This window comes from Ranitomeya imitator, chromosome 2, assembly GCF_032444005.1.
Source record: "Ranitomeya imitator isolate aRanImi1 chromosome 2, aRanImi1.pri, whole genome shotgun sequence".
Classification (NCBI taxonomy): Eukaryota; Metazoa; Chordata; class Amphibia; order Anura; family Dendrobatidae; genus Ranitomeya; species Ranitomeya imitator.
Genome location: NC_091283.1, coordinates 54,968,760 through 54,993,528, shown reverse-complemented (window position 1 = coordinate 54,993,528; position 24,769 = coordinate 54,968,760). Strand labels below are relative to the sequence as shown.

At 47.0% G+C, this 24,769-nt stretch overlaps 1 protein-coding gene across 2 annotated transcripts; it reads left to right on the top strand.

Annotated features, from left to right (window-relative positions):
• Nucleotides 1–49: 49 nt before the first annotated feature.
• C2H19orf47 (chromosome 2 C19orf47 homolog) lies at nucleotides 50–20,055 on the top strand. Of its 2 annotated transcripts, none has more exons than XM_069746766.1 (9): nucleotides 50–144; nucleotides 6,276–6,321; nucleotides 6,431–6,518; nucleotides 8,671–8,785; nucleotides 9,242–9,317; nucleotides 17,600–17,734; nucleotides 18,863–19,015; nucleotides 19,116–19,186; nucleotides 19,263–20,055. In XM_069746766.1, exons 2-9 carry the CDS (start codon nucleotides 6,303–6,305, stop codon nucleotides 19,815–19,817), a joined length of 1,212 nt encoding a protein of 403 aa, XP_069602867.1. In that variant the 5' UTR covers nucleotides 50–144; nucleotides 6,276–6,302; the 3' UTR covers nucleotides 19,818–20,055. The 2 variants fall into 2 exon arrangements, with proteins under 2 accessions (XP_069602867.1, XP_069602866.1); XM_069746765.1 differs by having other exon boundaries at nucleotides 76–139.
• Nucleotides 20,056–24,769: the final 4,714 nt, after the last annotated feature.

The following is a 24,769-nucleotide window of genomic DNA, read 5'->3' as shown; positions in this document are numbered from 1 at the left end:
CTCCACCAATCAGCGTGGATCATGCTAGCAGGGTGCTTGCTGATTGGCTGAGCGTGAATGACGTAGATCCGGGTGCGGGCAGAACGGAAGAGGGTCCCGTGGACAGCGGAGGCGGGAGGCTTCGGTGGAGAGGACGGGGGTGAGGTTTGTGCTCGTTATGTCTGCACCCTGTAATGTTAGGATTGTTGAGGTGGAAATGGCTCGTTGTCATGGGCTGCCGTCCATGTTGTTATGTCACATAACACGTTATTAAGTATTTTTAATCCAGACGTCTGTACTGCTGTTTGTGTGTGAGCTGCCCTCTATAAGAGGGTCTTCTTATTTCCGACTTAGTTAGACTCTGATTTCATTGATCCCACTTGCATTGGATTTGATAGCAGCACTCAGACTCCAGAGCTGCATTTGCAGAGAGTTGGACAATCCCTTTAAATGGTTGCTCCCTCCTTCGCAGTCGGATAGTGCTTGTACGTACGAACAATTTTGCCATTTACTGCATATTAAAATGTTAAGCCGTTCTTGAGATATTACCACCTCTTTTTCCTTCAGCTCGTTGCCTTGGAGACCGACCACCTCTGCTAGAGAGTAGAACGTGCCGTGTGCTTACAAGCGCTTTTCTTTTGCACTTGTAAGCACCATTTTGAAGCTGACGAGGATCGCTGGAGGGCGCAGGAAGCTCTAAATCCTGGTCAGCCTCAGAGCGGTGCTTACAGACGTAGATAACAGCGGTGGTCGGTCTCCTAGGCAACGAGCAGTAAAGAAAAGTGTTAATATCTCACAAGCGACTGAAAATTTTAATAAGCCGTAAATTGCAAAAGTGCAATTTACAATATCTATCCAACAACATCCATCTGTGAAGATTGGAATAGCCCCTTTATGGAAGAACTGGGGGTCCACATCCCACCATCACTAGGTCACACAGGCCATTTCCTGCATTCTTACATAGTTTTTGATGTCCCACAAAAACAACTTTTATGGAGTCACTCTTCACATGCTAATTAACCAAGACTAGTCCCGTGGGATGTAACATAGTAACATAGTAACATAGTTAGTAAGGCCGAAAAAAGACATTTGTCCATCCAGTTCAGCCTATATTCCATCATAATAAATCCCCAGATCTACGTCCTTCTACAGAACCTAATAATTGTATGATACAATATTGTTCTGCTCCAGGAAGACATCCAGGCCTCTCTTGAACCCCTCGACTGAGTTCGCCATCACCACCTCCTCAGGCAAGCAATTCCAGATTCTCACTGCCCTAACAGTAAAGAATCCTCTTCTATGTTGGTGGAAAAACCTTCTCTCCTCCAGACGCAAAGAATGCCCCCTTGTGCCCGTCACCTTCCTTGGTATAAACAGATCCTCAGCGAGATATTTGTATTGTCCCCTTATATACTTATACATGGTTATTAGATCGCCCCTCAGTCGTCTTTTTTCTAGACTAAATAATCCTAATTTCGCTAATCTATCTGGGTATTGTAGTTCTCCCATCCCCTTTATTAATTTTGTTGCCCTCCTTTGTACTCTCTCTAGTTCCATTATATCCTTCCTGAGCACCGGTGCCCAAAACTGGACACAGTACTCCATGTGCGGTCTAACTAGGGATTTGTACAGAGGCAGTATAATGCTCTCATCATGTGTATCCAGACCTCTTTTAATGCACCCCATGATCCTGTTTGCCTTGGCAGCTGCTGCCTGGCACTGGCTGCTCCAGGTAAGTTTATCATTAACTAGGATCCCCAAGTCCTTCTCCCTGTCAGATTTACCCAGTGGTTTCCCGTTCAGTGTGTAATGGTGATATTGATTCCCTCTTCCCATGTGTATAACCTTACATTTATCATTGTTAAACCTCATCTGCCACCTTTCAGCCCAAGTTTCCAACTTATCCAGATCCATCTGTAGCAGAATACTATCTTCTCTTGTATTAACTGCTTTACATAGTTTTGTATCATCTGCAAATATCGATATTTTACTGTGTAAACCTTCTACCAGATCATTAATGAATATGTTGAAGAGAACAGGTCCCAATACTGACCCCTGCGGTACCCCACTGGTCACAGCGACCCAGTTAGAGACTATACCATTTATAACCACCCTCTGCTTTCTATCACTAAGCCAGTTACTAACCCATTTACACACATTTTCCCCCAGACCAAGCATTCTCATTTTGTGTACCAACCTCTTGTGCGGCACGGTATCAAACGCTTTGGAAAAATCGAGATATACCACGTCCAATGACTCACCGTGGTCCAGTCTATAGCTTACCTCTTCATAAAAACTGATTAGATTGGTTTGACAGGAGCGATTTCTCATAAACCCATGCTGATATGGAGTTAAACAGTTATTCTCATTGAGATAATCCAGAATAACATCCCTCAGAAACCCTTCAAATATTTTACCAACAATAGAGGTTAGACTTACTGGCCTATAATTTCCAGGTTCACTTTTAGAGCCCTTTTTGTATATTGGCACCACATTTGCTATGCGCCAGTCCTGCGGAACAGACCCTGTCGCTATAGAGTCACTAAAAATAAGAAATAATGGTTTATCTATTACATTACTTAGTTCTCTTAGTACTCGTGGGTGTATGCCATCCGGACCCGGAGATTTATCTATTTTAATCTTATTTAGCCGGTTTCGCACCTCTTCTTGGGTTAGATTGGTGACCCTTAATATAGGGTTTTCATTGTTTCTTGGGATTTCACCTAGCATTTTCATTTTCAAAGATGTCTCTTTGCCCCCGAAACTAGCCCGTCCTCCAATCCTGTAATCACACCCTAACCCTGGCGTAATTGAGGTCTGCCTCACTGTCGTCGTCATCTTGGTGTTGGAAGTCGCCCACGTTCTGGAGATAGGAACGTTTATAAAGAGTTGTCCTTTGTAACCTGATAGTGTTGGAATGGGAAACCTGAGCTGATCCTTTTAAAGCGGGCCTGTCACTTACCGTAAATGTTATTTTGTTACCTAATATAAATACTGCTGTTCTCCTGAATTCAGTGACGTTTTTCTTTTGTTTCTGCGCCTCTCCATGCCTGAGACTTGGTTCTTCCCTATATAAAAATTATTTGTTTAGCCAAGTGGGTGTGGTCTGTAAGATATGACAAGCACTGCCCCTTAGATGACAAGATTCACATGAAAGGAGCCATATCTTGGGAACAATAGGGAAACGACGCCGGATTCAGGAGAACCGCGGCATTGACCCCGGGTATAATAATGATGCATTTATGACAAGTGATAGGACGCCTTAGGGTATGTGCACACGTTGCGGATTCTCTGCGGATCCGCAGCGTTGTTTGCGGTGCAGAAATGCTGCAGATCCGCAATTGATTTACAGTACAATGTAAATCAATGAGAAAAAAAAAAAAGCTGTTCACAGTTTGCGGAAACGCTGCGGTGTAAAAGAAGTAGCATGTCACTTCTTTTTTGCGAATCTGCAGCGTTTTTGTACCCATTCTATTATAGAAAACCGCAGGGGTAAAAAAAACGCCGCAAAAAAACGCAACAAATCCGCAGCTGCTTTTCTGCCAGGAGAGGCAGAATCCGCACCAGAAATTCCTAAGGCTAATCCGCAACGTGTGCACACAGCCTTAATGTAACTACCGCTTTTGGTTGCACTTGACACGGTCATAGGTTTCCGTGGGCGATGTGCATATTTTGTCATCAATTCTAGCAATAAACACATTAAAAATAAAGTCTTGTTACATAATCACAGCGCCACAAGCTTGACCAGCAGACTGTTATGTCTGTTGATAGGATTTGCTGCCGATCCTGATATGATTGTGTATGGGCAGGAAAGATGTGTCCTTCGTTCCTGTTGCCGGGTGCTGATGCAAATAACGAGGTGTTACTTGTGTTTTGCTTTTTACTTGGTCTCTGTCATGCCTGGTTCTGTACCCGTGTAATGACCAGATCCTAGTCTTTGGCCTGGGTTAGCGTTTGGCACTAGCATTTCCCTTAGGGATCCACGGACTCTTCCTAAATTCTCCACATTTGTGGTAGATTTTTACTACTTTTCCAGTTGTATTCTGTGCAGCCTGGGTTCTTCTGTTCATTACAATGAGAATATGTTCACACACAGTTTTCTGGGGGGCAGATTCTATTCCCAAAATCCACTTCCTCTTAGGAATAACCTTCCTTTTGATTTCAATGGGATTAAACACTAGGGGCTCATGCAGACAGGCGTTCGACACGGACTGGCCGGGGGTCATACACTCGGAGTGGGACAGCCGTCTATATTTCCATGAGGCTGTCATGCTTCGGTTTGGAGACCCTCTGCCTGTCCGTGCTTGGACTGCGTTACACGAACATCTTCACAAGGGTAACGTGTCAATCCTTGGGGTGTCTCTGCTTGAACGACCGCTCCAAATATGGCTGCTGAATCATTTGAAACAAAGAAATAAAACCTCTAAATGCACAAAAACTGAGTAAAACAAAAGTGTAAAAAAAAACCACTTTTTTTTTTTAAGTGGTTCATATTTATGCAGATTTTTTTTTTTTAGCCTGAAATATCAACTTAAAAAAAACCGACTTGAACATATCCTGGGGGTATAATCCACGTGAGGCGGGATATTTGATATTTGAGGATTTTTATGCAGATTTTGTTGTGGATTTGCGAAAGAATTCATCCTATACATTGCATAGTGTGCAAACCACATGGGACATCTGTCCGCGAATCTAAAATCTGCCCCAAATGTTAATTACTGCTACTGTAATACCCTATCTCCAGTTCCAAAAAGAGATCTGCAGCGTGTCCTCCTTGTGTGAACATACCATTACGGCCCGGCAGCGTGTCCTCCTTGTGTGAACATACCATTACGGCCCGGCTTGCATGTCGGTAGTACAAAGGCTGAAGGCAAATTGCATGAGGAATGTCGCTGGGGTGGATGCCGGGATCGGCCGTTGTTCAGTGCAATGCTCTGATCTCGTGCCGTGCATTGCATTAGACTTTGCCTTGTGCATGATGGGCACGAATTGTGCACCCGTCCTTGTAATTAAATGTGCCTTAATGTCTCACCCAACCAATGCAGACGTTAGAGACGCTGCACCACCCCTTTAAAAGTAGTATTCCTGCCAGAAATATCCCTTATCTGTTGCACACAGCTTCTTTTTTTCTTTTGCACATTTAGTAGACGTGTTTGTTTTGACGGTGCAGATTTGACCACAACTTCATGAATTTATACAGTCAGTCGGTCCCCCACTGATCCAATGGATAGGTGATGAATGACGCATCAATCCCAATGGAGCTGATGCTATTTTGTTGATGAGTCCGTCAATCCCAACGAATAAAATTGGAAGAAAAAAATCCCAACTACTTTACAACATTGAGCCGATATGGAGAGAGCTCACCATCTAATATAGATAAAGGATAGTGTGAACAGAGTCCTTGGTTTCCAAGTACAACATCTGTAATGAAACAGCAGGTATCCCTGTAAACGTCACGATTCACATGAAGTAAAGTGCATAAATCCAGGTGAGAAGGTGCGTAAACCGATAAAATGGAATACAGTGTGGAAAAAGTATTTATTGTAGTCACAAAATTCATTAAAAATAAATGCATGGAGCAGTTCACATCATGCAGGTGCTGAATGCATAGCACCACCCAGGGTTTCGCCCTACAAATGGCTGCTTCCTCTGGGGCTTGAAACCAAGGATTCTGTTCACATTATCCTTAGATGTATTAAGTGGTGAGCTCGCTCCCATTTTTGCCCAATCTTGTAGCATTTTGGGGGGGAGGGTGTTGCAACTTTACTTGCTGGGTGATGGATGTTTGTGGCTAGGATGTCTGATTTTTTTTCAAGAACACAAGTGGTGAAGATTTGTCAAAACTAGTGCATAAGTGGAGAAAGAGACTGGTGTAAAGTGGGGGAGCCCCCGTGGCCACCGCTGCATTTTGCTGGGATGGGTTGACTTCTAGGATCACTGATGCCAGACGAGCCTGAGTGTAAAGTACGGGATCTCTGCGCACTTTCAGACGAATGGACGTGTTATCAGCAACGGATTGTACGGCGCCCACCTGCGTCTTATACGGGGGGCCGTCTGTCCTGGCCATAAATAGACCGCGGCCTGGTGTGTAGTCAGCAGCTATTTCTGGCTCCCAGCTGCCTCGCAGGGAACGCTCGGGTAGGGCCGACCAGCTCATCCCTCCCGCTGTGTCCTCTCCATCCTGATCTAGCAGATCATCCGGCATTTCACATTGGAACTTATCAAATTTGACGCCGGCAAACTAGAAACAATGTTCCGTCCCAGGCAGAGAATAATCTCATGCGCTTTCTTTGCAGCTGTCAATCATCTTTGAGGCTCCCATCATGGTGTCCGTCACAATGGGTAAGACATTTACATTTATACTCACGCTGTCCGGTGCGATCAGCTGATTGTTGCATAGATTTGGTTACCTTTAAATCAAGCCACTTCTTCTTTTTCTTTTTTTTTAAAGCCACATCTGAATGGATCAACTTCTTCAAAGAAGCCGGGATCCCTGCCGGGCCGGCTGTCAACTACGCTGTGATGTTTGTGGACAACAGGTGAGCGGATGGGAGCTGCCCGCAGGGAGGAAAGAGCAAGCAGACCCTAGACTATGCTCTTTAACCCTGTCCCAACATAGGACGTAATAGTCTATCCTTTGGGGGGATGGGGGCAGATGTGTCGAGCGGGCTAGGTGCTGAGCCGATTTCCATAGAGGGCAGGTGCTGACTGTTTTATACAGCCTTTATTCACCAGCAGCGACCAGAGCTAGCTCCGATCACTGCTATTTAACCTTCCACTATCAATCTCACTGGCTGCCGGTGTGCATTGACTCCCATCACAATTCTGGTGTGCCATGGCATCCAGGGACATACTGAATATATCAGCACTGCCATCTCGGTGGTCCTGACCTTTAATGGGGTTTCATAGAAGAGTGTAATTTTTAATATATATATATTATACGCTGAACAAGCAGTTGAAGGTTCGTAGGATCAAGTCCACTACAGAGACTAGAAATAGAGATTTAAAAATAAAATCTAAACAACATTTGATTCACTCCTAACCCCATTTTTTTCCCAGCGTAATTATAAAGAAATAAATTACTATATCGTTATGTCTGTAAAAGTTCAAGCTATCAAAATAAAATAAATCAATTAGCTCTTAAGTTAAATACCATAAAAAGGAAAAACGAAGATAAAACTCTAGAGTTGCTGTTATTTAATTGCTGTTCCTTACTAAAGAAAGAAAAAAAAATGCAATAAAAAGTGTTCAGCATATTATTTGTACCACAAAATGGTATTGATAAAAAAAAAAACTGCCTAGCAAGAAACAAATACTTAAAAAAATAAAATAAAAAGGTTATTGATCTCGGAAAAAAAGTGACACAAACCAATTTTAAGTGATGAGGAAAAAAAACTACCATAATTGTTGTCCCTGGAATCGTGCTGACCTGGAGAGTTGTGCTGCCCAATGAACAGTGTAAAAAAAAGAAAACTCCAAACAAAGATGAAATTGCGTTTTTTATTTTTCACTATTTCATCACACTTGGGTTTTTTTTCCCCACCCCGCACATTGTGTGATAAATTGAAAAGGGTCATTAAAAACTACAACCCGTCCAGCATCAAACTAGTCCCTCGTCTGTCAACTTTTTTTTTTTTTTTGTCGTCAACGTAATGGCTGTTGGAAGAAAAATAGGAAAACATGAAAAGTGTACAAACGAAAATTGAAGGGGTTAAGTAGCGCCATTTTTTTTGTTAACAATTACAACCTGAAAGATATATGCACAAGCATTGGTCCAGCTGGGAAACGATCTCTGCATATGTTGTATTAACCCTTATGAATCTGGATTTGCAATGCACATGTGTGCACCGAGGCTCGCCTACGCACTGACTGATGTGCGTCATCCATAGTGGCTTAGAAACGCGTAAAGCTGCACATTGCATGTCGAACAAAGTGACGGTGATCTCGTACGACATTTACGATTCCATTTCGCTGCAAGGTCACCGCTACGTGACATTTATTCATTTTATTTGAAGCGTGACTCGCCAAGACAGAAGTCATCCTCGGCCACAAACGCGGAGTCCTGTTACTTGTCCCGTCCACTCACAGCCGCGTGTCGAGTTCTTGTGTTTGATCCCCGGCATCGGTGATCACATAATCGCCCTTTTCCTTGGTGTATTAATGCCGTAAAGATGTTTTTGTGCCTTTTTTTCCTTTCTTTCAAAAGATGACATTTCTCTTTGCTATAAAACAGACCAAAAAAAACAGCAAAAATCCAACTGTGGTGGGAAAAAAAAATCCTACATTATTTTTGGGATTTCATGTTTTCGGCGTTCAATGTGCAGGAAAAATGATCTGAAACCTGATTATCAGTACGATTATGGCAACCTCAGACTTTCAGTTTTTGCCTTTCCAAAAACTAGAAACTTAAAAGAAATATGTATAAATCTATTAATTTTTGCCCACGACCCTCGTCCCGCCAGTGACTTTTGCGTTGGCCGCTATGGTGGTCATATGCCTGCCTCTGCTAGAAAAGGAAGTATGGGGGGGACCATAAGGGACCTTGGATTGTTAGAGGAGGACAGGTGGGGCTCGATAAGTCCATTTTTTTTTTTTACACCATTTCTGTATAAAGAAAAATACAGTAGGAACTTTAATGTAGCGACATTATTTTGACAGGCAGAATTTTATGTTGTTGTTTTTTTATTCCAGGATCCAGAAGTCCATGCTGATGGATCTGAATAAAGACATCATTAATGAACTGGGCATAATAGCAGTGGGGGATGTCATCGCCATCCTGAAGCATGCCAAAGTTGTCCACAGACAGGTAAGAAGACTCCTATATGCACTTTTTAGGATATAAAACGTCACAAAGGTTATACTATAGGAAAAAATATATAAATCTTCCAACCTCTTGTGTTACCAGATGTTGGCGTTGCCCCTGTAGAGTCTACCATGGTCCAGTGACCATGTCTAAGGACATACCGTAGGGGAATAGTAACTATTTATTGCATTTCCAGGAGGAATAAGAGAGAAACGTATATCGCACATAAAGGTCTATCTGAATTTGAGTCTGTAGACTGTTGCCACCGTAGCCACCATTAATCCGTGGACTAGGGCACTGCCAGCCCGTACTATATCCAAAGTCTGCTGTACCAGGCAGAAAGTCTTTGCTGTCGTCCCTTATTTCTCTCACCGCAGAAGCGTCTAATTACGGTAGACCTATGCCTGTGAAACGACGTGGTCTGAATTGATTACTTTTCCATGCTTCTGTCTCCATCAGGATATATGTAAAGCTTTGACGGACTTGTCAAGCGGAGCGATCATGCAGAGCGAGCTCAGGAGGACCGCCAACAGCCGTAAGTACAGCCTTGCCATCTGTATAGCTGTGGATTCGAAAAGGAATGTCATCAGAAAAAGACAGATCTTTATATCAGATTTTTATTTTTAAATATATAATTTATTTACTTTTTCACATAATAAAAAAAATAATAATAATAATATTCTTGTAATTTTCCCACAGGCCACCTGGCCTTATACTTGACTTTTGTTTACTGTCATTCACGTGGACACTATGTGCCACAGATGAAAACCAAAGCGTTTCCTCCAAAACCACCTCAGAGGATATATGAGAGAATTAATTGCCTCAAACCTCAATAGGGAAAAGTGAGGAAAAACTGAGCATAAGACTGAAAATAAATAATAAAGTTTTATTACAAGAATAATAACCGTACAAATAAAGTGAGGAAGAAATACGGCTAAGAACATAAAAAGGAAGATGGAAATACCCTTAGATAAAGGGCAAAAAAAAAAAAAAAAACACAATTTATGCTCCAGAACAGATTAACCCCCTTCTGACCTCGGACGGGATAGTATGTCCGAGGTCAGATCCCCTGCTTTGATGCAGGGCTCCGCGGTGAGCCCGCATCAAAGCCGGGACATGTCAGCTGTTTTGAACAGCTGACATGTGCCCGTAATAGGCGCGGGCAGAATCGCGATCTGCCCGCACCTATTAACTAGTTAAATGCCGCTGTCAAACGCAGACAGCGGCATTTAACTACCGCTTCCGGCCGGGCGGCCGGAAATGACGTCATCGCCGACCCCCGTCACATGATCGGGGGTCGGCGATGCTTCTAGCCTCCCATGGAGGCTATTGAAGCATGGCAAAAGTAAAAAAAAAAAGTAAAAAAAATGTGAAAAAAAATATAAGTTTAAATCACCCCCCTTTCGCCCCAATCAAAATAAATGAATTAAAAAAAAAAAAATCTACACATATTTGGTATTGCCGCGCTCAGAATCGCCCGATCTATCAATTAAAAAAAGCATTAACCTGATCACTAAACGGCGTAGCGAGAAAAAAATGCGAAATGCCAGAATTACGTTTTTTTGGTCGCCGCGACATTGCATTAAAATGCAATAACGGGCGATCAAAAGAACGTATCTGCACCAAAATGCTATCATTAAAAACGTCATCTCGGCACGCAAAAAATAAGCCCTCAACCAACCCCAGATCATGAAAAATGGAGACGCTACAAGTATCGGAAAATGGCGCAATTTTTTTTTTTTTTAGCAAAGTTTGGAATTTTTTTTCACCACTTAGGTAAAAAATAACCTAGTCATGTTAGGTGTCTATGAACTCGTACTGACATGGAGAATCATAATGGCAGGTCAGTTTTAGCATTTAATGAACCTAGCAAAAAAGCCAAACAAAAAACAAGTGTGGGATTGCACTTTTTTTGCAATTTCACCGCACTTGGAATTTTTTTCCCGTTTTCTAGTACACGACATGCTAAAACCAATGATGTCGTTCAAAAGTACAACTCGTCCCGCAAAAAAATAAGCCCTCACATGGCCAAATTGACGGAAAAATAAAAAAGTTATGGCTCTGGGAAGGAGGGGAGTGAAAAACGAACACGGAAAAACGAAAAATCCCAAGGTCATGAAGGGGTTAATAGTGGCAGTAGATGACCAAAGACCAGTATATTGGGTCTGATGCTGAACAATTACATGTACATTTATATTATTTATATTTATCATTCACTGCTGTAAATTCTCTATTGTGTGATGCAGAATAGAGATAAACAGCATCAAGGCCCATATACTGATCTAGACCTATGCATAGAGGTATAAAAGCGGTATTTAATATGGAGAAAAACAAAAGTGGAAGCCTGTGAAACACAGGCGATAAAATAACCAATGGAACTGCTGCACAAAAGTTACACTAATATATCAGACACATCACACAATACAACATTTACTGCAGTGAATGATGAATATAATTGTACATGTAATTGTTCAGCATCAGACCCAATATACTGGACTTTGGTCATCTCCTGCCACTATTGTGTGCTGAAGCATAAATTGTGGGGGGGGAGCTCTTATCTAAGGGTAATTCCATCTTCCCTTTATATGTTCCTAGCCATATTTCTTCCCAACTTTAATTGAACGGTAATTATTGATGTAATAAAACATTATTATTTATTTTCAGTCTGCTCAGTTTTTCTCACCTTCTCCTATTAGGAGGTTGGTGCAATTACCTACGTGCCACGGGTCTGCTCTCACAATATCTATGGGTTTTGGATAATTCAGGTTTTGTCTTTATTAATCCTTCACTGACCCAGGCAGTTTTAATCTTAATGCACATGCCCTCCCTCTGAAAATTAAAATATATGAAAATTTATATTTCTTTATCGCCTCTCATTCGGAGACACAGGTACCATGGGTGTATGCTGCTGCCACTAGGAGGCTGACACTATGCAAATAAAAAGTTAGCTCCTCCTCTGCAGTGTACACCCCACCGACTGGCATTATACTCTCCAGTTTAGCTTAGTGTCAGTAGGAGGTGGACACGGGTCTTTCATTAGACCCTTATCTACCTCAATGTGCGTAGTTTTTTTTCAGGTTTCCGGAGGGATACAGGGTGAACAGTCACAGCTGTACTCCCACAATACGGACTATGAGTACGGCATGTACTGCCACCCCGTATCCTCATAGATCCCTCACCAGGACCAAGATCCTAGCACACAAGCGTGCTCAGAAGTCCGGTCCTGGCTCCGTCCCCCACCCACTCGCCCACCAGAGCCTGTCGGTTGGAGGAGACGAGGACGTCCATCAGCTCCCTGGACTTCTCACCCCCTTTTAAGGTTAGTACCGGCGTGGGATGTTTTAGGTGAGTATTTCCCCCATCCCATCCCAGATCTTTGTTGGGGGGGGGGGTTCTTGTTAGGGGCGCCCAGACGGTGACCCTCTCTTACCCGGTCATCGCCTGTATCCTGCGGCGCGGCCGGTATTTTATCGGTGTCCTGGTAGTCCACATTTTCCCCTTTCTGCAAGGGCCTTCTTCTCTCCAGCGCGGGGCCCCTTTCTGGCCGCCGCGCTCTTATCCCCTGTGGCCAGCACCTTCTTACAAGACAGTTCTATGGCCGCCGTACACTCTTTTCCGCGGCACACTACCAGCGCTGCGGTTTTTCCCTGGGCACATCCTCAGCGTGGCAGCCCTGCAGACTATCGCGCCGCTTCTCGCTGCGGCGCATTGCTCTGGCACCGCAGGAGGTGGTTATCTGCGGCGCCCTTCAGCGGCGCAGCCTAGCAGGCTGCGGCGCCTGCGCCGTCAGCCTCCCGTCGCGGCGCATTGCTCCGGCGCTCTGTACCGGCGCCGCGGCCCCTTTTTTCCCAGCCGCCGGTTCCTAATTTAGGCCCCGGCTTCGGCCGGGGCCTACTTCCGGTTCTCGGATCCCTCACTTCCACTCCTGCGGGCGAGCTTTTTCCCGCCCGACATACTATGTCCTGCCCACCGGCGCCTCTGCGTCTAGCTCCGCCCCCTTCCTCGTGGGACACTCGTCTGGTGTGCGCATCGCTTCACACCCACAGCAGCAGCAGCAGCCCTCGCAGTGCCTCACGCAGCGCGCCACGCTCCTTCGCCCGCATCTTCTGTGGGCTCAGCGTTGCAGAATACAGCACCTCAGGGGATTTCTCCACCGAGGACAAGTGGGACATCTTCCAGGACCGGGTCCGTGAGTAGCTGCACTGCAGACTGACACCCCCCTCTGCCCACTGTCCCCTAACCCACTGGCATCTTCAGGGTCCCTCAAAAATGTCTACCTCTAAAGGGGGCCGCTCTCGCCCCCCTACTTCTTCTTCATCTACTGCCTTAGTCACGTACTTTGCATGTTCGTCCTGTAACAGCAAACTTCCTTCAGGTCAGTCCTCCCCGCTGTGTCACTCCTGCAGCAACCCGATTGTTCCCACCGCCCAGGATCCCCCGGCTGTTCCGCCCGAGAGTGATCCCCCCCATCCCAGGCTGGGCCGCCTCTCTGTCACAGTCGGTGGCCGATTTAACACGGGTATCTCAAACCCTGGTGTCCGCGCTGGATCGGTTACCCCTGCAGACCTCTGCAGTGGCCAGCGGGTCGCAGGAACGCCGCCTGAGCCCTCCTTGATTAGCCACAAAAGGTCCAGACAGGAACGTCGGTCTGAGTCCTCTTCTTGTTCCATCTCGCCGCACGACCCTCCCCCGCGGTTGGTGTCCCACCGATCCTCCTCCCCTGAGTCAGGCGAGGCATTATCTGATGCGCCCTCGGAGGATTTTTTGGAGCTGGATCCTAACCAAATTGCCACCAAGAGTGAGACGGTCCAGAACCTCGTTGGGGCAATAAACCAAACCTGTGGCATCAAGGATCCCTCTACGGAACCCGCAGATCAGGCGGTTTCGTTTAGACGGGCCAAACCACCTTCTAAATTTTTCGCTCCTCATCCTGAATTCGAGGAAATCTTGTCCAGAGAGAGAGAGAATCCGACCAGACGTTTTCAGAGGGGAAAACGCCTGGGGGTGTTATATCCTTTTTCACCAGAACTTACCGCCAATTGGACGGTCTCCCCCTCAGTGGATCCCCCTGTTTCCAGGCTGTCCACTAACACGGTGCTTCCACTGTCCGGCGGAGCATCTCTGAAGGATTCTAACGATAGAGTTATAGAATCCTTCGCGAAATCTGCCTTTGAAGCGGCTTCAGCGGCTCTATGTCCAGCTTTTGCTTCCACTTGGGCTTCAAAATCCATCTCAAAATGGGCCAAGGATCTACGGCGAGGTGTCCTGGACGGGGCGCCTCCCGCGCAATTAGCGGAACTTGCCAACCAGATTTCCCACGCTAGTGAATACCTGGTTTCCGCCTCCCTGGATGTCGCGTCTTGTGCGGCTCAGGCTTCCAGCAATGCCGTTGCCATCCGCCGGACCGTTTGGCTCAAGGCCTGGCAGGCGGACTTGTCCTCCAAAAAGTCCCTCACTAGTCTGCCCTTCCAGGGCTCTCGTCTCTTTGGTTCCCAGTTGGACCAAATCATTAAGGACGCCACCGGGGGTACAAGTTCTCTTCTCCCCCAGGCTAAGCCTCGTCGCCCTCCTCCTAGACGACAGTTTCGCTCTTTTCTGCCTTTTCGGCGCTTCGCTGCATCAAACTCCTTTTCCCAGCAGCAACAGAGGCCACAGGCACGTCAGGAGAAGAAGGCGGTGTCCTTTAGGCCCACTCCGTCCTGGCGTCCTCGCTACTCCCAGGGTAGATCCTCCAGGCCCGGGACTGGAAGATCCACCTCCGCATGACTCTTGGCAAGACTCCAGCCCAACTCCCAGATTGGGCGGCCGTCTTCTCCTTTTCAGGGACGTCTGGTTTTCCGCAGTACAGGACGCTTGGGTCAGGGAAGTTGTATCCTCTGGATACAAGATAGAGTTCGCTTCCAGACCCCGGGATCGTTTCTTCCAATCCCGTCCTCCAAGAGATCCCGCTCTAGTTCCGGGCTTCTTCGCAGCCATCGCTTCTCTGCTCAAATCCGGGGTAATCGTTCCCGTCCCAGAAAAGGAACGGTACACGGGTTTTTACTCGAACCTTTTTGTGGTACCGAAAAAAGACGGCAAGGTTCGTCCCATTCTGGACCTCAAATTGCTGAACAGGAGAGTTCGCCTGAGACACTTCAGGATGGAATCCCTTCGTTCAGTAATTGCTTCCATGGAGGCTCAGGAATTTCTATGCTCTATAGATATCCAGGACGCCTACCTACATGTCCCGATATTTCCCGGACATCACCATTTCCTGCGCTTCGCAGTGCAACGAGATCATTTTCAGTTCGTCGCCCTGCCGTTCGGTCTCGCAACCGCGCCAAGGGTGTTCACGAAGATCATGGCGGCGCTGATGGCCATCTTGAGAGTCAGAGGCCTGGTCCTTTTTCCATACCTCGACGACATCCTCATCAAGGCTCCGTCCTTTGCTCAGGCCCACGAAAGCCTGTCCATTGTTCTCGACACCTTAGCCCGTTTCGGGTGGCTGGTCAACCGGAAGAAGTCCTGCCTTATTCCTTCTCAGCGCATCATCTTTCTGGGCATGCTTTTCGACACTCGTCAGACCAGAGTCTTCCTTCCCAAAGACAAGAGATCCACTCTTTGTCAGGACATACGCTTGCTCCAGGGTCCTCGGCCTCCCTCCCTCCGTTAGGCCATGAAGGTTCTGGGGAGGATGGTAGCTACATTGGAAGCGATTCCCTTCGCCCAATTTCATTCGCGACCCCTTCAGCAAGCCATTCTGTCTCAGTGGGACAGGTCTGTCTTCTCCCTGGATTGGCCGATCAGACTCTCTTCTCGGGTCAAGCGGCCCCTCAACTGGTGGCTGACGTCACCTCTCATCTCCCAGGGCAGGTCCTTCCTTCCAGTTCACTGGCAGGTGGTGACAACGGACGCCAGCCTGATCGGCTGGGGTGCGGTTTTTCGCCACCTGACGGTTCAGGGCCGTTGGTCGTCGCAGGAGTCAACTCTGCCAATCAATGTCCTCGAGATTCGGGCCATCTTTCTGTCCCTCCGCCACTGGGAAGGGATCCTCAGGGGCCTTCCAGTCCGGATCCAGATGGACAACGCCACGGCTGTGGCATATGTCAACCATCAGGGGGGGACCCGGAGCTCCTTGGCCCTTGCCGATCAAAGCGGAAGGGGTGCCGGTCATCCTGATCGCCCCGGATTGGCCCAGGAGAGCTTGGTTTGCGGAGCTCGTCAACCTTATCGCGAACGCTCCCTGGCGCCTTCCAGACAGGCCCGATCTGCTGTCCCAGGGTCCGATCTGCCACCCGAATTCTCGGTCGCTCAGTTTAACGGCGTGGCTGTTGAGACCGCGGTTCTAAGAGCGTCCGGCCTTTCGGACCGGGTGATTCACACCATGATTCAGGCTCGGAAGCCTTCGTCTTCCAGGATCTACTACCGCACCTGGAAGGCTTACTTCCGTTGGTGCGAGTCCAACCGCGTTCCGCCTATGGTTTTTTCCCTGCCTTCTCTTTTGGCCTTCCTTCAGGCAGGACTGGATTCGGGCCTGGCTCTTAGCTCCTTGAAGGGTCAAGTCTCTGCGCTTTCCATCCTCTTTCAGAAGACCTTGGCCTCTCGGCCACAGGTTAAGACCTTCTTTCAAGGGGTAGCCTATGCTGTCCTGCCGTACAGAGCCCCTGTGGAGGCATGGGACTTAAACCTGGTACTGGACGTTCTCAGGGTTTCTCCCTTTGAACCTCTTAGGGAGATTCCTCTATCAGTTTTATCTTGGAAGGTGGCCTTTCTTGTGGCCATCACGTCCATTCGCCGCGTTTCCGAGCTGGCGGCCCTGTCTTGCCGTCCTCCGTTTTTGGTCATGCACCAGGACAAGGTGGTCTTCCGGCCCCCACCTTCTTCTTTTCTTCCTAAGGTGGTTTCCACCTTCCACCTCAACAAGGACATCGTTCTACCTTCCTTTTGTCCAGCTCCGACTCATCCTCTGGAGCGATCGTTGAACAAGCTGGACCTTGTCAGGGCAGTGAGGATCTATCTGGACAGAACGTCCACTTTCCGGAAGATGGATTCCTTTTTCGTCATCCCTGATGGCATGCGCAGAGGCCAACCGGCTTCTAAAGCGACTATTGCTCGCTGGATCAGAATGGCAATTTTGGAGGCTTACCGGGTCAAGAACAGAGTGCCCCCTCCTGGGATTAAGGCTCACTCTACCCGGGCAGTCGGCGCCTTCTGGGCGGTGCACCACAGGGCTTCCGCCCTACAGCTTTGCAAAGCGGCAACTTGGTCTTCCATCCACACGTTCGCCAAATTTTACAAGGTCCATACCTACGCTTCGGCGGACGCCAGCCTAGGCAGAAGGATCTTGCAGGCGGCAGTGGTGAGTCCTCTGACTTGATGGAAGTCTGGTTTTCCCACCCGTGGGACTGCTTTGGGACGTCCCATGGTTCCTGTGTCCCCCAATGAGAGGCGACAAAGAAAACAGGATTTTTGGTTGCTTACCGTAAAATCTGTTTCTTGAAGCCTCCATTGGGGGACACAGCTCCCTCCCAATGTTTCTGTTATCTGTTTTATGACTGTTCTCACATTTACAGTTCTCAAGTTTGTGATTATGGTTTTTCAACCTTGTTTTTTCTCCTACTGCTTTCTCACTAACTGAAGAGTATAATGCCAGTCGGTGGGGTGTACACTGCAGAGGAGGAGCTAACTTTTTTATTTGCATAGTGGCAGCCTCCTAGTGGCAGCAGCATACACCCATGGTTCCTGTGTCCCCCAATGGAGGCTTCAAGAATGGAGGCTTCAGATTTTACGGTAAGCAACCAAAAATCCTGTTATCATTTTTTTTTTTTTCCTTTTTAGCTGCCACAAGGATGATTGCCAATAGCCTCAGACGGGATTCTCCCCCATCCACACCTGTCCGCAGGCCGGAGACAAGTACATCCAATATCTCTGTGACCGTGTCCAATAAAGTGGCCCTGAAGAAATCTCTAGCAGGTAGTCCTTATACGTGTGTATTGTCTGCTTCCTACCCTTCGTTTTCCCCTGATATTTTGCTGTTTCCTGCTTCTTTTGACTGCAAGAATCTACTTAAACATCTTTTTCCAAGATTGTAAATTATTCCCTATCCATAGAATAGGAAATAATGTGCTTATTTATGGGCATCTGACCACAGAGACCCCCCCCCCATGGACCTGACAAGGGGGAGCCCTTATAGGACTGGAGCCGAGCTTCACAACTAATGTGTGTTCACACTGCGTCTTTTTCTGGCAGTCAAACATTACCGTTTTTCAAGGTGAAGACGCTTCCAGAATCGCTCCTTTTTGCTGGTGTTTTGAAAACCTGAAGTGGTGGGGTTTTTTTTTTTTTTTTAGTTTTTCTTTGTTTTGTCCTGAGTGCTTTTTCGTTTTTTCTTTTTTACTGCTGTTATCTGAATTTTTGTGTTTTGGCTTTTTTTTTGGAGCTGAAGAAGGCAATGTGACCCAGTCCGTCAACCACGTTAGCTGCCATCCTCGGCTCTTCCGTGTTTATGTATTTGTCATCCATGTGACACATTCCAGAAGAAATAGGAATGGTGTTGCAATTAAAGTTTTAGGTTACTGATGAGCGAACATGCTTGGGTAACATGTTAGCCGAGCATGGTTGTATGTTATCAGAGTATTTTGGGTGTACTCGAATAATATGTTTGAGTCCCCACAGCTGCATATTTTGCTACTATTAGACAGCTGTAACACATTCGGAGATTCCCTAACAAACAGGCGATCTCCACACGTGTTGCGGCTGTCTAACAACCACGAATCATGCAACTGCGGGGACTCGAACATAATATTCAAGCACAGCCAAGATTCTTAGATAACGCCCGAGCATTTTCAGCTAATGCCTTATCCGAGCACATTCACTCATCACTAGTTTAGATGGGTAAAATGTGTGCACACCTTGTATTTTCCCTTTAAAAAAAAAAAAAAACGTGCAAACCCTGTTGATTTTTGCCATTTAAGATTTGTCTTGTGTGCCTGGTGTTTGCACTCCTTGCGTTTTGCAAATATGTCGCAGTCGAGGGAGTTTTTGCTTGAAACCCCTTTGGAGCAGTATATCATGATGCTCATGGCCTCCCTCTTGTTCCAGCCTTGTCTTCCCCAGCAGAGGAGGACACTAGTCCTGAGGTTCCTGTGAAACGACGCAGGGTGACTGCCGAGATGGAAGGGAAGTATATCATTAATATGCCCAAAGGAACCACTGAACGGACGAAGAAGATCCTGGAGGAACAAGCTGCAAAAGGTGGGTGAAGTATTGCATCCCACTGAACAAGTAGTGCGCAATACTATAATGGGGTTCATATAAGAATTACCGTATGACCCTTACTTTTTAATTCGCCTAGGTACGAGCAGAACATCCGTGTTTGACAGACTGGGGGCGGAAAGTAAAGCCGACACAACAACAGGGGCAAAGGTGAGTGAGGGGCATTTTGGCTTTGGAGTGCCTTTCTGATTTGCGGGCGTTTTTTGATAATTTCCATCCCTTACAGCCCACAGGAGTGTTTAGTCGATTAGGAGATCCCTGCGAGGAAGAAAAGTCTGCGGACAGTGATGAAGACACCAGCGTTCTACAGTATGCAGGTGTTCTCAAAAAAGTGAGTGCTCCGGTCTCCAGAGAGAAAATAATCCCAGGGATAACCATTAAGGCGAAAGCCACCAGTTCAGAGCAGAAGCCGCCTATCACCACCATAAAGAGACTCGCTCCCAAAATCTCTGCGAGTGCGCCCGCTAAACTAGCCACATCAAAGATCACCCTGGCGCAGAGATTGGGAACCATCCAACGGGTGAGCGTAGAGCAGGAAAGGAAGCAAAAGAAGCCATCTGCTGCCTTGGCCCAGCGTCTGGGGAAACAGCAAGTCATTGCTCAGGACAGCAAAGTCAGCAGCAGCAAAACCCCAAAAGTGGCATTTAAGCTGCCGTTTACCATCAAGAGGACTGTAGGGAAAACCGCAGGTGTAACCAGCTCCAGCGACAACAGCAGCGCTCAGATGGACAACACTGGGAGCATCAGTGTCTTTAAGCGGCTGGGGAGGAAATCCGTATGAAATACCCTTGGTTGCGTTTTTACGCCTGTTTGGTGGTCCGAGACCCTATTGTCATTTGGAATACACAGTTCTGTTATCTCGTAGCTAAACGTTTCAGGGGTTTATTCTTATTGGATATATGGACTTGTTTTACGCTGCATTGAAGGACAGCCGTATACTTTCACTGCCACCATTTATTACTTGGAGGTAATGGCTGCGGTGATTTTGTCTTTTTGTAATTAAATATTTTATTACAACATGTGCATGTGTTGCTTGTTGCCATTTTACATCTGGGTCAGGGTTTTGTTTTTTTGGGGTTTTTTTTTTATCCCATGAAATATTCAGAACCGAATAAGGGAAACCCTGCCTATATGCTGATCACCTAAGGTAAATCCTCTGCATCTTGTTAAAGTGATCCCTGTGTAATCTCCGCTCATCTCGGCCTTCCCCTCCTGGAGTGTTTTGCATATTCTGACGAGCTGGTTTACATTGGGATGTTGTAAGGAAAACTGGGATCCTGCTCCACTCGCTCACCCTCACCCAGACCTATTGGAGTACCATGCTCTTGTCTATTATTATGCATTAATGTTAAGGTAATAATTCTGATGCCTTTTTCTTGCAAACTAAAAATACTTTTTTTTTTCTTCTTTGAAACGCTACAACATTTCGGGGGAAAAAAATTCACAGAAAGACGACTGGGTGGCTACATCACTGGCTACCTTGACTAATAAAGTCCCATCCTATATGCAGAGACCTGTCAATCAATCTGATTAGGAGACTAGTCGATTGTGCTCCCACTTTTTCTACTACTAATAAAGTGGCAAAACAGCCTGGATAACTATCAGCTAACATCTCTCTGTGTCCCCTATACATATGAACACTCGGCTCGAGCGTCCATGTGCTCTCTGGGGCTCACGGTGAAAGCAGTTGCCAGACTCGAGGAGCAGGTGATTAAATTCAATCCTCTATCTCCCTCAACAGATGAAGTCCGCCAGCCCCCTATATATTAGATTATTGAATTCCGTGACCTCGGCCCACTTTTATCTAATGTGTATGGGGGTCTTCAGTCGCACAGTAAAACTAAAAGCTAATACCTGTGTCTTGCTATTGCCTCTCCAGCCAGGGTCTTGACTAAAGGATTTTTTTTTATCAACACAATTTGATCTAACAGTAAGAAAAAAATTCTAGAAGTCGTACGAGTGCAACGCTGTGCGCAGATGTTGTAACGTTATCAAGGGAAGACTTACATAAAAATAGGCCACTAGGGCAGGATATGTGGGCTGTAAACAGCTCCCGGTTATACAGGTACATCCTTTAACGAGATAGAAGGGATTTTATGTATACCATATGCCACTGTGCAAGTGAGCATGTAATCTGCTGGACGGCGGCCATCCTGTCGGGGGCAGCAGTGGTCCCTGCAACTGTCGTGGTCCGCAGATCCTTGCAGATTTATGATCTGTACAGCATAAGAAGGAAGTAGGCGACTAATGAAAGGTACAGTGGTGGCTAAAAGTATTGACACCCCTGCAATTCTGTCAGAAAAAAGATAATACTCAGTTTCTTCCTGAAAATGATTGCAAGCACATTCTTTGTTGTTATTATCTTCATTTAATTTGTCTTAAATGAAAAAAACGCAAAAAGAATTGTCCTAAAGCCAAATTGGATATAATTCCACACCAAACATAAAAAGGGGGTGGACAAAAGTATTGGCACGGTTCGAAAAATCATGTGATGCCTCTCTAATTTGTGTAATTAACAGCACCTGTAACTTACCTGTGGCACCTAACAGGTGTTGGCAATAACTAAATCACACTTGCAGCCAGTTGACATGGATTAAAGTTGACTCAACCTCTGTCCTGTGTCCTTGTGTGTACCACATTGAGCATGGAGAAAAGAAAGAAGACCACAGAACTGTCTGAGGACTTGAGAAACCAAATTGTGAGGAAGCATGAGCAATCTCAAGGCTACAAGTCCGTTTCCAAAGACCTGAATGTTCCTGTGTCTACTGTGCGCAGTGTCATCAAGAAGTTTAAAGCCCATGGCACTGTGGCTAACCTCCCTAGATGTGGACGGAAAAGAAAAATTGACAAGAGATTTCAACGCAAGATTGTGCGGATGTTGGATAAAGAACCTCGACTAACATCCAAACAAGTTCAAGCTGCCCTGCAGTCCGAGGGTACAACAGTGTCAACCCATACTATCCGTCGGCGTCTGAATGAAAAGGGACTGTATGGTAGGAGACCCAGGAAGACCCCACTTCTTACCCCGAGACATAAAAAAGCCAGGCTGGATTTTGCCAAAACTTAACTGAAAAAGCCTAAAGCGTTTTGGAAGAATGTTCTCTGGTCAGATGAGACAAAAGTAGAGCTTTTGGGGCAAAGGCATCAACATAGAGTTTACCGAAGAAAAAAAGAGGCATTCAAAGAAAAGAACACGGTCCCTACAGTCAAACATGGCGGAGGTTCCCTGATGTTTTGGGGTTGCTTTGCTGCCTTTGGCACTGGACTGCTTGACCGTGTGCACGGCATTATGAAGTCTGAAGACTACCAACAAATTTTGCAGCATAATGTAGGGCCCAGTGTGAGAAAGCTGGGTCTCCCTCAGGTCATGGGTCTTCCAGCAGGACAATGACCCAAAACATACTTAAAAAAGCACTAGAAAATGGTTTGAGAGAAAGCACTGGAAACTTCTAAGGTGGCCAGCAATGAGTCCAGACCTGAATCCCATAGAACACCTGTGAAGAGATCTAAAAATGGCAGTTTGGAGAAGGCGCCCTTCAAATATCAGGGACCTGGAGCAGTTTGCCAAAGAAGAATGGTCTAAAATTCCAGCAGAGCATTGTAAGAAACTCATTGATGGTTACCGGAAGCGGTTGGTCGCAGTTATTTTGGCTAAAGGTTGTGCAACCAAGTATTAGGCTGAGGGTGCCAATACTTTTGTCTGGCCCATTTTTGGAGTTTTGTGTGAAATGATCAATGTTTATTCGGATTCCCATGACAGCACTACGAGAGAGGGGATCCGCCCTTCAGGAACAGGAAACCTACAGATACAAAAGGGCGGTACCTCTCCCCATGCATCAGTTGGGTTTCCTGTTCCTGGAGGGACAGGATCCTACAGATTTCATCTCGTAAGGAGCCCAGGCCGGCCGGTCGAATCTGGTAGCGGGGGGGTCTTCTACCTCGACCGGTGCGGAGAGTCCTGGAGACGCCACGGTGGTCCAGGCTGGACTGCACGTCAGTGGCGTTGGCAGCAGGGAGCAGGGTCCGGAGGATTCCTTGTCTCCAGAAGCCGGCGTTGGTAAGAGTTCTTCCCCCCCCCCCCCCCGGGTCAGGTGGCGGCGGCGGGGTGCGGTGGTGTGGTTGCGGCGTCGGAAGTGGAGCGCCGTCCGGAGCACTGCTGGGCATTCCCGGCGTCCTGCATCGCTCACTGAGTGTTTCCGGAACGCTGGGGCGCCGGGGGTGGAGCCGGCAGGTGCTTCCGGTTCACAGGTTGACTGCGCATGCGCGGTCATTCCAAAATGGCGGCGCCCATGGTCCGGACGCCGGTTTTCCTGTATTACCACCGCTGACCTCCCAGCTGCAGCCTGATCATCAGGGGCCAATGGGGAGCACGCCAGAGGGCCTGCTGACCGGAATACAGGGGGATATAAGCAGGTGTTGGCGATAGAACCCTGCTTTTGGCCACAGCTTCATCATGGCAGATGATGGTGAGCAGCAGCCTCAGCTTCTGGATAAAGTGCGGCAGGAAGCCGTGGGGAAGGAGATCAGAAGTGACCAGTCCAGCCGTAAAAGCTCGTCCAGGCAAGGATCTAGAGCTTCGACTGGCAAGGAGCCCCCTCGTGTTCCGGTACCTTTTTCTTTGGCGTACACTGGTAAGTGATCTACGTGAATGTTCACTCAGTGACGCGGGCCCCTTATACTTTGTCATTCTAGGGGAAGAGAAGTGCAAAGTCGAAACATAAGGAGTGTGCCCTGTGTGAAGTCCCTTTACCAGATTCTTACCCTAAAAAATTGTGCGCCTCCTGTATACAACAGACGGTGAGGTCTACAGGAGTGGAAGGGGTTGAGTGACATCAGGCTAGATAGATGGATCTCCCTTATTGTCCTCCCCTAGGTAGCGGAAGAATCTGCTTCTACGGCTAGTCTAAAGGAGATGATCCGTATGGAAGTTAAGGAATCCCTGCGGTCTTTGTCCCAGGCGGGAAGTTCAAAACAGAGAGCTTCGGTGATCTCAGATTCTTCGGAGGAAGATAAGGACGAAGGTTCTTATGGCTCAATTCTCTCTTCCTCGTCATCGGAAGAGGAATCTGGCCGATTCTGTCTGCCTCTGGACCGGGTGGATAAACTAGTTAAGTCGGTCAGAAATCCGATGGGCCTGGAAGAGCCTAAGACTCAGCTTTCCCGTCAGGGGCTAATGTTCAGCGGCTTGGAACACAAGAAACGCAGATCCTTCCCGGTGAATGATAAAATTCACGACCTGATCCTCCGGGAATGGAAAAAAACGGAGAAGAAAGGTTCCTTGCCACCAGCTTTAAAACGCAGGTATCCCTTTGAGGATGCGGCTGTGGACACCTGGGACAAGGCCCCTAAATTAGATGCTGCAGTGGCAAAGGCATCTAAGAAAGCAGCATTACCTTTTGAGGACATGGGGTCCCTTAAAGACCCTCTTGACAGGAAGGCGGAGATCTTCCTTAAAGGTACGTGGGAGATGGCAGCCGGATCCTTGAGGCCAGCAGTGGCTGCGACTTGTACAGCCAGATCCCTAATGGTCTGGCTGGAACAATTGGAATCCCAGCTTAAAGAAGGCGCTTCCAGAAGTTCTATTCTAAGTGCGCTTCCAGTGATTCAGGATGCTGCGGCTTTCCTGTCAGACGCGTCGGTGGACTCGGTCAGAATGGCGGCCAGAGCAGCAGGACTCTCCAACGCGGCTCGTAGAGCCTTATGGTTGAAGTGTTGGTCGGGGGATATTCAGTC

What these genes read in the sequence shown, in the direction of transcription:
- C2H19orf47 (XM_069746766.1), top strand. An exon ending in CCAAAGTTGTCCACAGACAG is followed by an intron (nt 8,786 to 9,241) that starts GTAAGAAGACTC and finishes TGTCTCCATCAG; the next exon opens with GATATATGTAAAGCTTTGAC. An exon ending in ACACAACAACAGGGGCAAAG is followed by an intron (nt 19,187 to 19,262) that starts GTGAGTGAGGGG and finishes CATCCCTTACAG; the next exon opens with CCCACAGGAGTGTTTAGTCG.